The sequence below is a fragment of the Elephas maximus genome, chromosome 17 (assembly GCF_024166365.1).
Source record: "Elephas maximus indicus isolate mEleMax1 chromosome 17, mEleMax1 primary haplotype, whole genome shotgun sequence".
In the NCBI taxonomy this organism is placed as follows: domain Eukaryota; kingdom Metazoa; phylum Chordata; class Mammalia; order Proboscidea; family Elephantidae; genus Elephas; species Elephas maximus.
The window spans coordinates 10380354-10394899 of record NC_064835.1 but is presented as its reverse complement, the minus strand read 5'-3'; the positions used below and the strand labels follow the sequence as shown (position 1 = coordinate 10394899).

At 46.4% G+C, this 14546-nt stretch overlaps 1 protein-coding gene across 1 annotated transcript in view; it reads left to right on the top strand.

Moving 5' to 3' along the window:
- TMPRSS13 (transmembrane serine protease 13) overlaps nt 1–14546 on the top strand; it is a gene marked incomplete at its 5' end in the record, with an annotated part of 110671 nt that overhangs the window by 76 nt on the left and 96049 nt on the right. The window contains one exon of the mRNA XM_049857350.1: nt 8461–8510. Coding sequence (XP_049713307.1) covers nt 8461–8510 — 50 coding nt within the window. The remainder of the gene's footprint in view (nt 1–8460; nt 8511–14546) is intronic.

Sequence of the window (14546 nt, the reverse complement as noted above, 5' to 3'; positions counted from 1 at the left end):
GTGCGTAAACGCAGGCCTGCCGCGGGGTGGGCGCGGGGCTCGCGGCGGCCCTGGCTGCCGCTTCGCCTGCCCCGGGGGTTCCTAACGCAGTCGGGTTAAAGCGGTCCTGGCCGCCTGGCGGTTATTTTCGTGTGGGTGGGGGGGCTTGGCGAGGGACAGCCCGCCCTTTGGGGTGCGGAAGCGGGGCTGAAGGTGTCAGGACTGATTTTACCCGGCAAGTGGGGGTTACAGCTGGGGTTGCTGCTGTGGCCGCGGCCGCTCGGGGTCGAGGGTGGAGGTTTTCCCAGCGCTCCTCAAAAGCCCCGGGAGCCGAGAGGGACGTGTGCGACGGCAAGTATGTGAGCCTTGGTGGTACCCCAGCATCTCCGTGTAGGAGTCTGCGCTCAACCCGCAGTAAAGTAGACGGTTTCCTACCTGGCTGAATATTTTTGGAGTGAGATCTCACTTTTAAAGCTGTTTTTCCTTTGGGTTAATATACATTGTTGAGGACTGGGGAACACTAGAGCCCAAGGCAGTCACTGAACCTCTTGTGTGACCTGGCTCATCAGAGACTTCGACAAGGAGAAGAGCATGCAAGACGAACTTTGTCTCGCTTTTTGCTGGAGGACACTGTGTGTGTGTTGTGTGTGTGCGTGTGCGTGTGCGCATTTACACCCATATGAATTTGCAGTGCGAGTGGACTTGTCTAGGCAAGGGTTAGATTTGGTGATGCACGGGTGCCTGTAAGTCTGTCTGCAAGGTGCATATAATATGTGCTTGAGATTGTGTTTGTGCCAAAGTGCAAAGTCCCTGGAGTCCTGCCCTTATCCTCAGCAGGCAGGGGGATTAAAGAAGGAGGGTCAGGGTGTTTCCAGTCCTGGGCTGGGGTCACCTGGCTCTCCCTACTCCTGGGAAGTTTCCCTGGCAGTAATCAGAGCCCACCCACACTGAAGGCTGTATCCCCTGTAGCTTTTGAGAAGGGAATGTGTGTGTGTGTGTGTGTCTGTGACATTAGCACTGTCTGCTTGGTGTGGGAGTTAGTAAGACATTAGTCGTGTGGCTTGTGGAGATATGAACTCTCTGTATTTTCAGGGCAGAAGTTTCTCTGCCCAGTGCCTGGACTGAGAATGTGCCGAGTTGGTGAGGGTGAGAACTGGGAGTTGCCATTCTGTGTCTGATGGTCTACACTGAGACTAGAAAAACCTCCCTCTTTGATGACAGTCACTGGAGGCCAGTGGTGCCGCAGCTATATGGTTGGTGGAGAAGGGCATCCACAAACCCAACACCCACAAGCTGAGAGGGGGAATCCCAGGTTTTTTTTTAATATGTAAGGATATGTTTTGCACTCTTTGTTGCTCAACTGAGAGATTAAAATTGGTGATTTCCTCCGGAGTACCCAGATAAGACCCAAAGGGCGTGGCCACCTTCTGAAATGACTCTTTAGTTCCCACTGACCTTTCTAGGAAGACTCCACTCTGATGTTTCTTTCTGCACTTGTCCTTTAGTTTTTGGTTGAGTTATAAGAGTTTAAAAGTCTTATCCCATTACCATTTTGAAGGAAGATCGACATTCTTCATTCAGTCATTTGACAAAAATTCACACTCATTATGGGCCGAGGACTGTGGTGGTTCGGTGGTAGGCTTCTTACCTTTCATGTAGAGACCTGGTTCCATTCCCAGCTAGTCCACCTCATGTGCAGCCACCACCCGGCTGTCACTGTTGGCTTGTGCGTTGCTATGGTGCTGAACAGGTTTCAGCAGAGTTTCTCGACTAAAACAGACTAGCAAGAAAGTCACGGCAATCTACTTCTGAAAATCAGCCAGTGAAAACCCTATAGATCACAATGGTCTGATACTGTCGTACGTGGCGTCACCACGAATGGCAGCTAACAACAACATTATGGGCCAGACACTGGGGATAAAATGGTAATCAAAACAAGGTCTCTTCCCCCAGGAAACTCACAATCTAACTAGAGACAGAAAGTGAACAGAGATTTTAATATGCTGTGGTAAGTGCTCCAGTAAGGGAGGTACAGCCTGCCGTGGGGCACAGGGCATAGGCAATGGAACACACTTGGGGTGGTGGGTAGGGAACGGTTCCTGGAAGAGGTGACATCTAAGCTGAGACTTGAGGGCTGAGGAGGAGGTAGCTAGGTGGAGTAGGTAAAGAGGGTGTCCCAGAGAAGGAGGCGTATGCTTGGAGACGAGGGAAAATGGCATCCATGAAGACCCCTCTAAAATAGAGGATTTGCATCCCCATTTTACAGATGAGAAAATCACCATGGCTGACACAGGTTAATACCTTGCACAGGGCAGAGCCAGCTATTCCAATGTCTTCTGCTGCCCCATAGAAAATGCCTAGGATAGGAGTTATATCAGGCATTTGAGTACCATCTTTTTTATTTTTTAAAAACATTCTCAGTGTTCTGAAAAGTCCACCCTAAGGTTCGGTGATTTCTGTAATTCACACCAGCACTGGGACAAATAAGGAGCCTCGGTGGCTAAGCATTCAATTGCTAACCAAAAGGTTGTTGGTTTGAACCCACCGGCCATTCCATGGAGAAAGACGGGGCAACCTACTTCCGTAAAAATTACAGCCTTGGAAACCCTACGGGCCAGTTTTACTCTGTCCTCTTGGGTCACTATCAGTAAGAATTGACTTGACAGCAATGGGTGTGGTTTATTGGTTTATGGGGTTTATTGGGGCAGATGATAGAAGGTAATTATAATGTAGTAAAACCTGAGAAAGCCAGAACCTGTGTAAAGTGGAAACCTGTCAGAAAAGGAAAACTCAAAATATTTTCTAGTAAGAAGAGTGATAGAAAAGTGCTAAGACTGTACCCTATCAAGTGCAGAAAACTTGCAAGACCTGGAAAAATAAAGCAGTCCCGACAAGAAACTGGCTCTCCCAGGTGTCACCATGGTATCTTGTTTAAAGATGGTAGTATCTCTGTTTAAACTGTTCACTGAGCTCTTCCTACATGTCAGGCATTATGCTAAATACTTTCCATGTTGTGGCGGAGACTGACTAGATGTTGAGTGCTCCTGTTTTTTCTCCCTGGGCTCACTGTAAGGGACAACCGTGATCCTCCGTTACAGTTAGGTAGAACCATGTGTCGGGGTTTTGACCAATGCCAAGTTGAATTGATGGGTGCCACTTCCAGGCCTGGCCTCTAACTCTGTCTTTGCTATTCTACCAGCCAGATGGAGAGGTCCTTGGAGAACACCCAAGGGGATGGAAGGAGCTCTCCTTGGAGGAGAGCTGTGCAGGACTGGCACACCATCTGCATCAGCCTGTAACTTGAGTGGGGAATGAGCCCTTGTTCTATCCAAAAAACCTGTTGCCGTCGAGTAGATTCAGACTCATAGCGACCCTATAGGACAGATGAGAATTGCCCCATAGCATTTCCAAGGAGTGGCTGTTAGATTTGAACTGCCAGCCGAGCTCTTAACCACTGCGCCACCAGGGTTCCTTGATGTGTCTAGCCACTGAGAACCGGGAGCTTTTGTTGTAGCAGCTAGTGTTAACTCCCCTAATTAATATACAAACGTTGTCTCACTTAATTCTTGTAACTGCTCAGTGAGATTGCATCATTATCAGTGTTTTACAGATGGGGCAGTAATGTCACTCGCCCAATTACCCAGCCAGTAAGTGACACAGTTATGATTTCAGCCCAGCTCTGTTAGATTTCAGAGCCTATGCTTTTCCTACTATGTTAGCAATGCCCTTCCCAATCTTGGAAGACTTCTTGGAAGAGACAAATGTCAAGTGAGTTGAGAAGGCATGGAGGAGATGGGGAGGAACAGCTTGGGGCCAAAAGAATGCTGTGGGTAGAGGGATATAGTGAGCCTCAACAAACTGTGGCATAATGCAGCAGGGCCTGTGGGCAGAACTGAGCAGACACCTCGCTCCTGTGGCCACAGGGGGGGATTTTTGTATTTTTTTTCTTTACAAATCAAGTCAGTCTTTCATACAAAAATTTATATACACTTTGCTATATACTCCTAGTTACTCTCCCCCTGGTGAGACAGCACCTTCCTTCCCTCCACTCTCTCTTTTCATGTCTATTCGGCCAGCTTCTGACCCCCTCTGCCTTCTCATCTTTCCGCCAGACAGGAGCTGCCCACATAGTCTCATGTGTCTACTTGATCCAGGAAGCTCACTCTTCACCAGCATCTTTTTCTATCCCATAGTCCAGTCCAATCTCTCTCTGAAGAGTTGGTTTCGGGAATGGTTCCTGTCTTGGGCTAACAGAAGGTCTGGGGACCACAACCTCTGGGGTCCCTCTAGTCTCAGTCAGACCATTAAGTCTGGTCTTTTTATGAGAATTTGGGGTCTGCATCCCACTGCTCTCCTGCTCCCTCAGGAGTTCTCTGTTGGTTCCCTGTCAGGACAGTCATTTGTTATAGCCAGGCACCATCTAGTTCTTCCAGTCTCAGGCTAAAGTAGTCTCTGGTTTATGTGGCCCTTTCTGTCTCTTGGGCTCATAATTACCTTGTGTCTTTGGTGTCTTTCATTCCACTTTGCTCCAGGTAGGTTGAGACCAGTTGATGCATCTTAGATGGCTGCTTGCTAGCATTTAAGACCACATGGGGGGATTTTTAAGGTGAATTTTTTTTTTATTGTACTTTAGATGAAGGTTTACAGAACAAACTAGTTTCTCATTAAACAGTACACATATCGTTGTATGACATTGGTTAACAACCCCACAACCTGTCAATACTTTCCCTTCTCAAACTTGGGTCCTGTATTACCAGCTTTCCCGTTCCCTCCTGCCTTCTAGTCCTTGCTCCTGGGCTGGTGCGCCCCTTTAGTCTTGTTTTGTATTACGGGCTTATCCAATCTTTGGCTGAAGGGTGAACCTCAGGAGTGACTTCATTACTGAGCTGAAAGGGTGTCTCAGGGTTTCTCCAGTCTCCATCAGGCCAGAAAGTCTGGTCTTTCTTTCTGAGTTAGAGTTTTGTTCTACATTTTTCTCCAGCTCTGTCCAGGGCCCTCTCTTGTGATCCCTGTCAGAGCAGTCAGTGGCAGTAGCTGGGCACTATCTAGTTGTACCGGACTCAGCCTGGTAGAGGCCGTGGTAGCTGTGGTCCATTAGTCCTTTGGGCAAATCTTTCCCTTTTATCTTTAATTTCCTTCATTCTTCTTTGCTCCTGAAGGGATGAGACCACTAGAGTATCCTAGATGGCTGCTCACAGGCTTTTAATACCCCAGACACTACTCACCAAAGTAGAGTGTAGAACATTTTCTTTATAAACTGTGTTATGCCAGTTGAGCTAGATGTTCCCTGAGACCATGAAAAAAAAAATTAAAAAAAAATTTTTTTTTTTATTTCTTGGTCTGCAGGATGGTGCCTCTAAATGGGGCAGCACTTGTAGGGGATAGGGTGGGGGAGACAAGAGAGGGTAGGAAGTCAATCCTCCAGTGTGGTAACAGACACAACTTGCAGTTTCTGTCTCTGGACTGGAGATTAGGGAAGTTCCCAGGCCTTGTGACCACTGTGTCAGAGCTATACACAAAACGGAGAGAGCCCCAGAGGGAACCAACTCCGTGAAGGAGACAGAGGAGGAAACTGTGTGGGGAAACTTGGCAGTCGTTGGGTGGAGAAAAGTTGTGAAGTCTCAGTGAGCTGCCTGCCCCAGCCCAGCCCTACCCCTGGGACAGCCTTGGCTTTGTCTACAGAACCCGGTTAATGTCCACTTCCCTTCACCCTGTGCCTGACTCCCACCTGGCTGAGTACAAGAGCTCAGAAGGGACAAGATCCCTTTCTGATCTTCTCTCTACTCTGACTAGATGATGGCTCAGGGTTGAATCGGGGAGTTTCTGCGTGGGCAACAGGCATCCTTGAAGGGTTTTGTGCGGAAGAAGGACACAGTAGATTTGTATTCTACGTAGAAAAGGAAACCCAGAACACTGAGGTGACTAACTAGCCAGGATGACTCAGCTAGTTAGTGGCAGAATTAAAACCCTGGTCTTCCGATTGTAGTTCAGCTGTCTTTGCTTGACACTTTACAACAGCTAAGTTTGTGCAAAGAGCTGTGAAGACTGCCCATCAACCTAGAGGGAAGGGGAGGAAGGACTGATCCCTCACCTGAGGGATCTGCCCTGCTAATTCCCTGAACCCAAATCTGTAGAGTTAGGGCTAAGAGCAAACTTACTTCTGTAATTTGCCTGGGACACTGTTCTTGGACCTTGCCCAAGGTCAGAAAGCTGGTGGGAGGAGCCCATGGACCTTGGAAACAGGAAGCCTAGTCCTAGTCCAGAGTCCTTGGGTTGTACAAATGGTTAACATGCTTGGCTGCTAACCGAAAGGTTGGCAGGTTGAGTCCATCCACAGGAGCCTCAGAAGAATGGCCTGGCAATCTATTTCCAAAAAAAATCAGCCAATGAAAAGCCTATGAAGTGCAGTTCTACTCTAACACACCTGGGGTTGCTGTGAATTGGAGTTAACTAGATGGCAACTGGTATTGGAAAGTTCTAGGCCTACCTGGGCCACTACCAGCTGTGAGCACTCGGGCCAGTTCCTTTACCTCTATTAGCCACTGGCAAGATGGAATAATTATAACCTTCCTGGGCCGTTGTAAAGCCAGATACAAAAGTCTTCTGACAACTCGTAAAAACTTCCCAAAGGAGAGGGAATGTGGTTAGTAGGAATATTTAGCAGAAAGTGCCTCATATGACTAGAGGGAGCCTGCCCCTTTCTCCCATTGCCTGGATTCTGCTGGCGTCTCTACAGGCTGTGTGTTGTGCTGAGCCCCACCTCCGTTCCTGGACGACTGGGGCCTTTAACTGGACTTGGTACCCTGCCCCCCACCAAGATAACTCTTAAAAAAATCATCTCGTCAGGAAGCGAAAGGACCTAGCCCATCGTCTTTCCTTTGTGAACTTGGGAAGCAGGTTGTCTTAACCAAGATAAAATAAGATGCAGAAGATTGACAGAAATATCAGGTGTCATTTCAAGAAACAACTCTGTCTTCCTTCTGTAATCTAGATGGTCTTGACTTCTCCCATTTTTAAGGGTGTAATTTCCCTTAGTTCTAATACAACAGTGGTCTGTTATTGCACAGATGCGGGAAGTTCATTTAGCTCTTAAGTTTCCATTCCCAGATATCATCTGGGGTTCCCCAAGTAGGCCACACAATGGCCCCCATAGCCATCCTGTTGGCTTCACAGGGCACCTTCTGATATCTCAAGATGGCTGCCCCCGGGCTGTGGCTGCTTACCTCAGGTGTGGCCACAGGACCATCACCGGGCCCACAACATTTTAAAATGCTGTTGCAGGCTTGCGAAAAACAGAAGTACCAAAGAGAATAATACAGTAACCACCAAAAGTACATGCAAAGAAAACCTCTTGGGAGGGTGGGGGACATGGAGGCAATTCAAAATAACGAGAATTCCATAAGTATATAAGCCCAGTCTTATGATCCTTTTTTTAATTTTTAATTTGCCCTTTACTTGGTCATCTTTTTCCCCTCAAATACTATCGTTTTTCTTTGACTTTCCCCTCTCAGACCTCAAAGTCTATAAAGTATAAGATATAAACCAGCTCTTGCATTGCATACTTGCCGTTAGCTGCTGCTGAGTACGCTGGGACTCGTGGCGACCTTATGTGTAACAACAAACCACGCCAGGCCCTGTGCCGTCTTCATGGTTGTTGACACGGCTGAGTCCATCTCTGTGGCCATTGCGTCAGTCCATCTCATTGAGGGATTCCCTTATTTTTGTGACCCTTTATTTTATCAAACATGATATCCGTGAGCTGAGTTCTTGCCATCCTTGCTTCTAAGGGGCATTTTGCATACTTAGAACTGTACCATTGAAGAATATAAAGCTATCACCAATAAATCCCATCAAATCTTGGATAATTCAATAATAACAAAATATCAGGGCACAGAAAGAGCAAAACTCTCTTCTTCTTGTTACACATAGGTTTCAAATATTCATTCTCAAGAAAAACACGGAATCATTTTGGCTTTCTGCTACATTCGCATGTTGTTACCTTCATTAAAATACTCCACGGTAACCATGTTTGGTTCTACTATTGTCAAGTTGGGTTAAAACCTCAAAACCAGCCATCCAGGCAAAACAGGTAATCAGAAAGCTGATCTCTTCCTGTGGCCCCCAACAGAGCAGTTCCATTCTGTAGACCCTCCTGAAGCTTCTGGCAGGCAGTCTTGGTGTAGAGGAGAGACTAGCTATCCTCCCACCTTTGGAAATCTTCAGGCCTCTCCTTCCCCAGCCCACAGCCCATCTCCTTTTGTGCCTCAGCATGATTCACAGTGGGAAGATCCTTGTTCTTCAACAGTGAGAAGATCTGTGTCCTTCAAGGCAAGTTGTAGTCCCATCTCGAAGGTGTAGCCTGGCTCCAATGGCTGCTTTAACCTTAACTAACAGCGTGGGTGGGACAGCAGCCATGTGGCCCAGATGGTGGTATGTGAGGCCCAATCCGTAGCCTTACATGGTTGTTCCTCCCTTTTCTAGGCTTCTGGTCTTCTGGGAGCAATACCTGGACAAAGAACAATGACTTTCAGGTATGTGGCAGCCTCAATTCAGACTCAGGGAAGGCCATTTCCTTATCTTTGCAGAGGTGTGGTTCTGCTCAGGGGATATGCAATTGACATTGTGAAACAAAACTCCTAACACCTCATCTGAGGCATCTGCACCTGACCCACCACTGAAGCCCAGGACTTTGCCCAAAACAGTGGGGTGGTACTTACTTCATGCTGTTATGACTAAGAAGGTTCACCCAGGACACAGGGAGGCTCCCACCTAAAGACAAATTCTAATTACTATTTTGTCATGAGGAAATTGCAGAATTCGTTTTAGAGATTCAAGCATTTAAAGATCTATGCTCTACCATACCTCTGGAAGCATCCAAACTGCTAGACAGGGAGCTCTAGACAGGGGTTCAAGGGTTAGATCTGTCACTTGCCTTCTTTGACTTTGGGCAAATCACAAATATTCCCCGTATCTCAGATCTTAGCTGTAAAATGAGTATGGTACCTCTTCTTCCCATCTATTAAGAGCTGTTGAAAGGATGAACTGAAGGCAACATTTGTTAAGTACCCATGGCTAGGCGCTGTGGGAGACAAAAATTAATCAGAAACTGGCCTTATTAGGCCCACGTAACTGCAAGGGATTTAGACCCATAATAAAGAACTCTGATATGATGCAAGGAAGATCAGCTTAGAAATTCACTATTTTATAAACTGGAAGGTATTATGCACATATAGGATATTAGTACTATTGTTGTTATTATCCCTATGGATTTGGTCTCCTTTCTGTTTACTGCCAGGCTCAAACTTGACTAGCTCACAACTGGAAACATTTTCTCCCCGCCCCCACCGCTCCAGGAAATCTCGCTGCCCTATTAACCCTTGCACGAAGAGGTCAACTCATCCATCCTCTGCTTCTGTTCTAGCACTTTCTCCAGGGTATACTGGAAGTACAGTATTTCCTCTTTTTGAGAGTTAGTGACAAAATACATGAAATGGTTTCTGGAGGTCAGCGGAGGGTGGTAAACAGTGAGTGTGCACATGTGCTCCGTGCGTGGGTGCGTGGAGAGGGACGTGGACGAGGGAAGCTCTACAATCCGAGGGTGGAGTTGAACTTCTTATAATTTATAAGAAAACGGAACTCAGAGAGGAAGTACTCACTTGGTTAATGGCAGGTTCACACCTCACCCCCAGATTAGTTCTGTGGCCATCTGACCTTTTGGGACATAAGAACAAGCCAGCCAATGCTCTTCACACCTTCTGCTTCCAAACTCTTTATCACAAAACAACGCTTGGGTGACTTTGATTGGGGAGGGAGGTGTCTTGATGGCCCGTTTGGTAGCCAGCAGCCAACCCTTTTTCTGCCTCTGCTAGCCTTCCCTTCTCTCCGACACCGCCCCCCTTCTCAGGACACTAAAAGAACCCACAAGGAAAGTGGCTAGGACTCATGAGAAGAAAATTAGCATTTCTTTTGCAGATTTTTAGGATTCTTGTGTAGGACGAGGCCATTTTTGCACTTCTTAAAACTGGTAAAACTTTAGTCTGGTAAATAAATGTTCAAAAACACATAAAAATTCTTTGATTAAGTAACAAATGTTGAGAAATATATAATTCTTAACAACACTTTGGTGCACAGTATAAAGTTCAAAATAGGTGACTCATGCTTTATGTTATAAACTATGGAAATTCTAAGCCTATTTTCTAGTAAATAAATGCTCTGCGGTTCATGAATTCATGTAAGTGGTTACCTCTTGTGTGCACATTTATAAATGAACAGAAGGGTTTTCACGTGATGGCCAGTTGCTTGCCCACCATTTGTCCCAGCAGCTGCTCCCTGTCCAACCACATAATGAGCTACTTCTTCTGACTCTTGGTCCCTTTTTCTGTTATACCACATTCTTGAGCTCATTCTTGAGTTCTAGAGCTTGAATGAACTTTATTAATTTCTCCTCTCCCTTTTATTTTCCCCTCCAGGCCAACTCTGGTCAACACATATTAAAGCTTAAGTCAGTTCACAGCTTTTCCAAGGCCCCAGTTTGATGGAAAAGTCCATGATTGCCACACCTTCCTCATGGTCCTTCTTCTTCTTGGGTCAACAGCTCAAATCTGCGAACGTTCATGGAGTGCTCACTATCGTTGAGTATCAGGAACACTGCAAAGCACCGGGCCCATGTACACACAAGGGGTTTAGACCCGTAATAAATAACTCTGATATGATGCAAGGAAGACCAGCTTAGATATTCACTATTTTATAAACTCGAAGGTATTATGCACATATAGGATATTAGTACTATTGTTGTTATTATCCCTATGGATTTGGTCTCCTTTCTATTTACTGCCAGGCTCAAACTTGACCAGACAAATGGAAAAGATACGATGTTTGCATTGGAGAGTGTTCAGTCGGAAATACATGAGGAGGAGAAATCTAACATTTAGTATTGTGCTGGGTAATTTGCTACTCTTACTTCATTTGACCCCAAGAGGTAGGTATTCTCTTCCCATTTTACAGAAGAAGAGAATGAGTCTCAGAGAAGTTATATGGTTTTCCCAAGGTCACTCAGAATATAGTAAAGCTCGTCTTAAAGTTTAGATTTTTCTGACTCTATTACACCAAATTCCTTTCCCTTCTCTGTCCCCACCCACAGTAGCCACAGACAAAAGGAAGCAAATGGGATAAATCCAGATGTAGACCAAGTGGGAGGATGCCAGGCAAAAAACAAGCCATTGGGCCTGCTGGCAGGTGATTGATTGCTGCTCCTTTCCCTTGTGAGAGACCCTGAGCCCACGGAAGCCAGGGGTGCAGCCCACGATGATCCTGAGGTGCCAGACCTCTTGGTACTATGGATATGAAAATGAGTGAACACCATAAGGTGACCTGACAGGGTTTGCATTTGACCCCAAGGACCTGCAGAAGATGTGACTGGAATGATGGCTTATGAAGCAAAGGCTTTGTCACCTGCTTCTAGCTGTTCCCACCTGATGACTCTCACCCCAGCACCCACATGTTCCCCAGAGAAAGCCCCTCTGAAAATGTTTATTCTTCAGCAAATAGTTATTGATTGCCTACTACGTACCAAGCTTTGTTCTAGGCAGACAAAGCAGACAAAAAAACCCTGCTTCATGGAGTGTTCATTCTCCAGTGGGAGGAGACAGGCACTAAATAATAAATAAACAAGATAAATATGTAGTATATCAGATGTAAGTGCTATATAGGAAATAAAGCAAGGAAGGGGTATAGAAAATGTGGGGGGGTGGTGGTCGGGGCAGGCCTCGTTGAGTAGGTGACATTTGAACAGGGACCTGAATAAGGGAGAAATGAGTCATGTGGGTACCCGGAGGAAGAGAATTCTGGGCAGAGGAAACAGCAGGTGCAAAGGCCCTAAGATGGGAGTATACCTGGTATGATTGGGAACTTCAAGGCCAGTGTGGGGCTAGAATTGCATGTGTGAGGCTCACTTCACTTTAGGTTGACTCCTTTATAAGGCTTATGGCCAGTGGCTGCCAGCCAGCCAGACAGACAGAGAGCTCTCAGTCCCTCCCACTTTCCCTGGAGAGTCTTCTGTTCATTGGTGAAGGGATTGGGGGAGGAATGGACACGGAAGCTCTTCTCCCTGCAGCTTTGGCTCTGCCTCCAGCAAGTGAGTAGAATACACTTCCCTCTACACACTCATGCTCTAGCCCTTTTTACCCTTACTCTCTCTTCTCTTCTTGTTTCTCCTTTCTTTTTTTCCTTTTTAGATTCTTTGCCCCCACAAATCTGAAGTGTCTGGGCATGAGAGGAGAGTTGGGGGTTAAGGTGACAAGGAATGGTCAAGCTTGGGAGGAGGGGCTTAGTTTCCTAGGGCTGTTGAAACAAATTACCACAAACTTGGTAGCTAAAAAAGTGGAAATTTGTTCTGTCACAGTTGGAGGCTAAAAACCCAAAATCAGTATCACTAAGCCTAAATCAAGGCGTTAGTAGGGCCGCACTTCCTCTGGAAGCTCCAGGAGAGAATCCATTCCTGTCTCTTCCAGCTTCTGGTGGCTGTTGGCATTCCTTAGCTTGTGGCTGCCTCACTCCAATCTCTGCCTCTTCCATCTTCACAACACCTTCCCTTGTGTGTATGTGTTGAATCTCCCTCTGCCACCTCCTTTTATGGAAACAAGTGATTGCATTTATGGTTCACCCTGATAACCCAGGATCACCTCTCCATCTCAAGATCCTGAACTTATCACACCTGCAAAGGCTGTTTCCACATAAGGTAACATTCACAAGTTCCATGGATTAGGGCGTGGATATCTTTTGGGGGCCATTTTTCAGCCTGCCCCAGGGGGTGATCAAGCTTCAATATTAATCTCCACATTCATCCAATCATTCATTTATTCAGCACATTTTTAGTGGGTGTTTTACTCAATACCACTGTGCAGGACACTGGGCATACACTGTGAACAAAGCAGGCAGAGACCCTGCCCTCCTGGAGCTTACAGTCTAGAAAGGGAGATGGATATTATTCAGATACGAAAAATTACAACTCTGGTGAGTGCTGTGACAGTCTGTACTTGGGACTTAACCTGGTGAAAAAGGCCTGAAGAGGTGCTGCTGGAGTCGACACCTGGAGGATGAGTTGGGGTAGCCAGGCAAAGAGGAGACGGAAGAGTGTTTCAGGCAGAGGGAGAAGATGGTTGAATGCAGGAAATGCAGGGATAGGGGAGGTGCTCAGGGGTGATGGGCTGGGGTCTCAGAGGCCTCGTGGGAAGCAATTTGATGTATTCCCCTTCCCATTTACCCCAATCTTTGCCCTGCTCTGTTCCCAGGGTCTCTCTCTCCTTACTGCTCATTCAGGCCCCATCCTTCAGCTTCCTGGCCAGTGTGGGTATGTGGTTTAGCAAGGAAACCCCCTGGCTCAGTGTTAAACCTTTAAACTTTGGTCAACAAAAATTTCTTAAGCATCTACTGCGTGGCGGACATTGTGTTGGGAGTGACAGGGATAGGATAAGAAAACGACGTTCTTGTTCTTGAGGCAAGAGGCGATATGTGGGGTAGAAAGCACAAGGGCTAAAGTGCTGAGCAGTCAGGCAAGCTGGGTTTGAATTCACTTCTGCTCCTTATTGACTGTGTGATCTTGGGAAAATGACTTCACCTCTTTGTGCCTCAGTCCCTTACCAGGAGCATCTTCCTCCAGTCAAGAAACCTTTAATTTGGACCCACTATTTTTTTTTTATGTGCTAGGTGCAAGCAACCTTCAGAGATATATCTGACTGCGAGGAAACTAAGTTTGGTTGTTTTCTCTCCTGGGACACCAGCTCCAGCTCAGCTACCTGGGCTCCTGAGGCACATGCCACCAGGGTGGGGTGCCTGCATGCGGGACCCACACCAGGCAGGGTGCTCCAGGAGATGGCAATTCGAGAGAGGAGAGGCATGTCCTGGGAGTGTGGGTCCGTCTGGACTTCCTTTTACCTTCTCTTCCCTTCTTCCACAGAATGTTCAACATCATCTACAGGAAAATTTCCTTGATTAATGCTAACCATTATAATCATCCTGGATGGCTCCCAACTTCAGGGAATACTGTTTTGATCAACATTTTCATCTATATCTTTATATTTATTGTCCACCACTATTAAGTTAGCACTATTAAGTACCTCTATTACATTTTTTTTTCTTCCCTATAATGGGAGTAGTTCCAGTCTTTTCCATTGAATCATTCCATGTAAAAAGCCCAAGGTGGAGTCAGATAACATGCCAATGTACCATACTTTGTTTAGGAAATCACTTTACCTCTCGGAGTCTCAATTCCCTCTTTGGTAAAGTGATGATGTAAATAAATGCCTGCCCTTCCGTCCTCCTAGGGCTTTGTTAAATTCAGATGCGATTCTGTCTCTAAACCCTGTTTTCACCCCATTTGGTGTCCAGCACGAGGCCTAGGGGTGATGGTGGGAATGGGAAAAACCTTGGGTATTCAATAGTTGAACCCTCTAAAACTGGCTGAGCCTTACCTTCAATGATACCCATAATTCCTTCTCTAGGCACTGTTATGGGGGTGGGTGGATTAACCGTCCAGAGCTTGTTTGTCTTGTTTGGTTTGATTTTCCAAC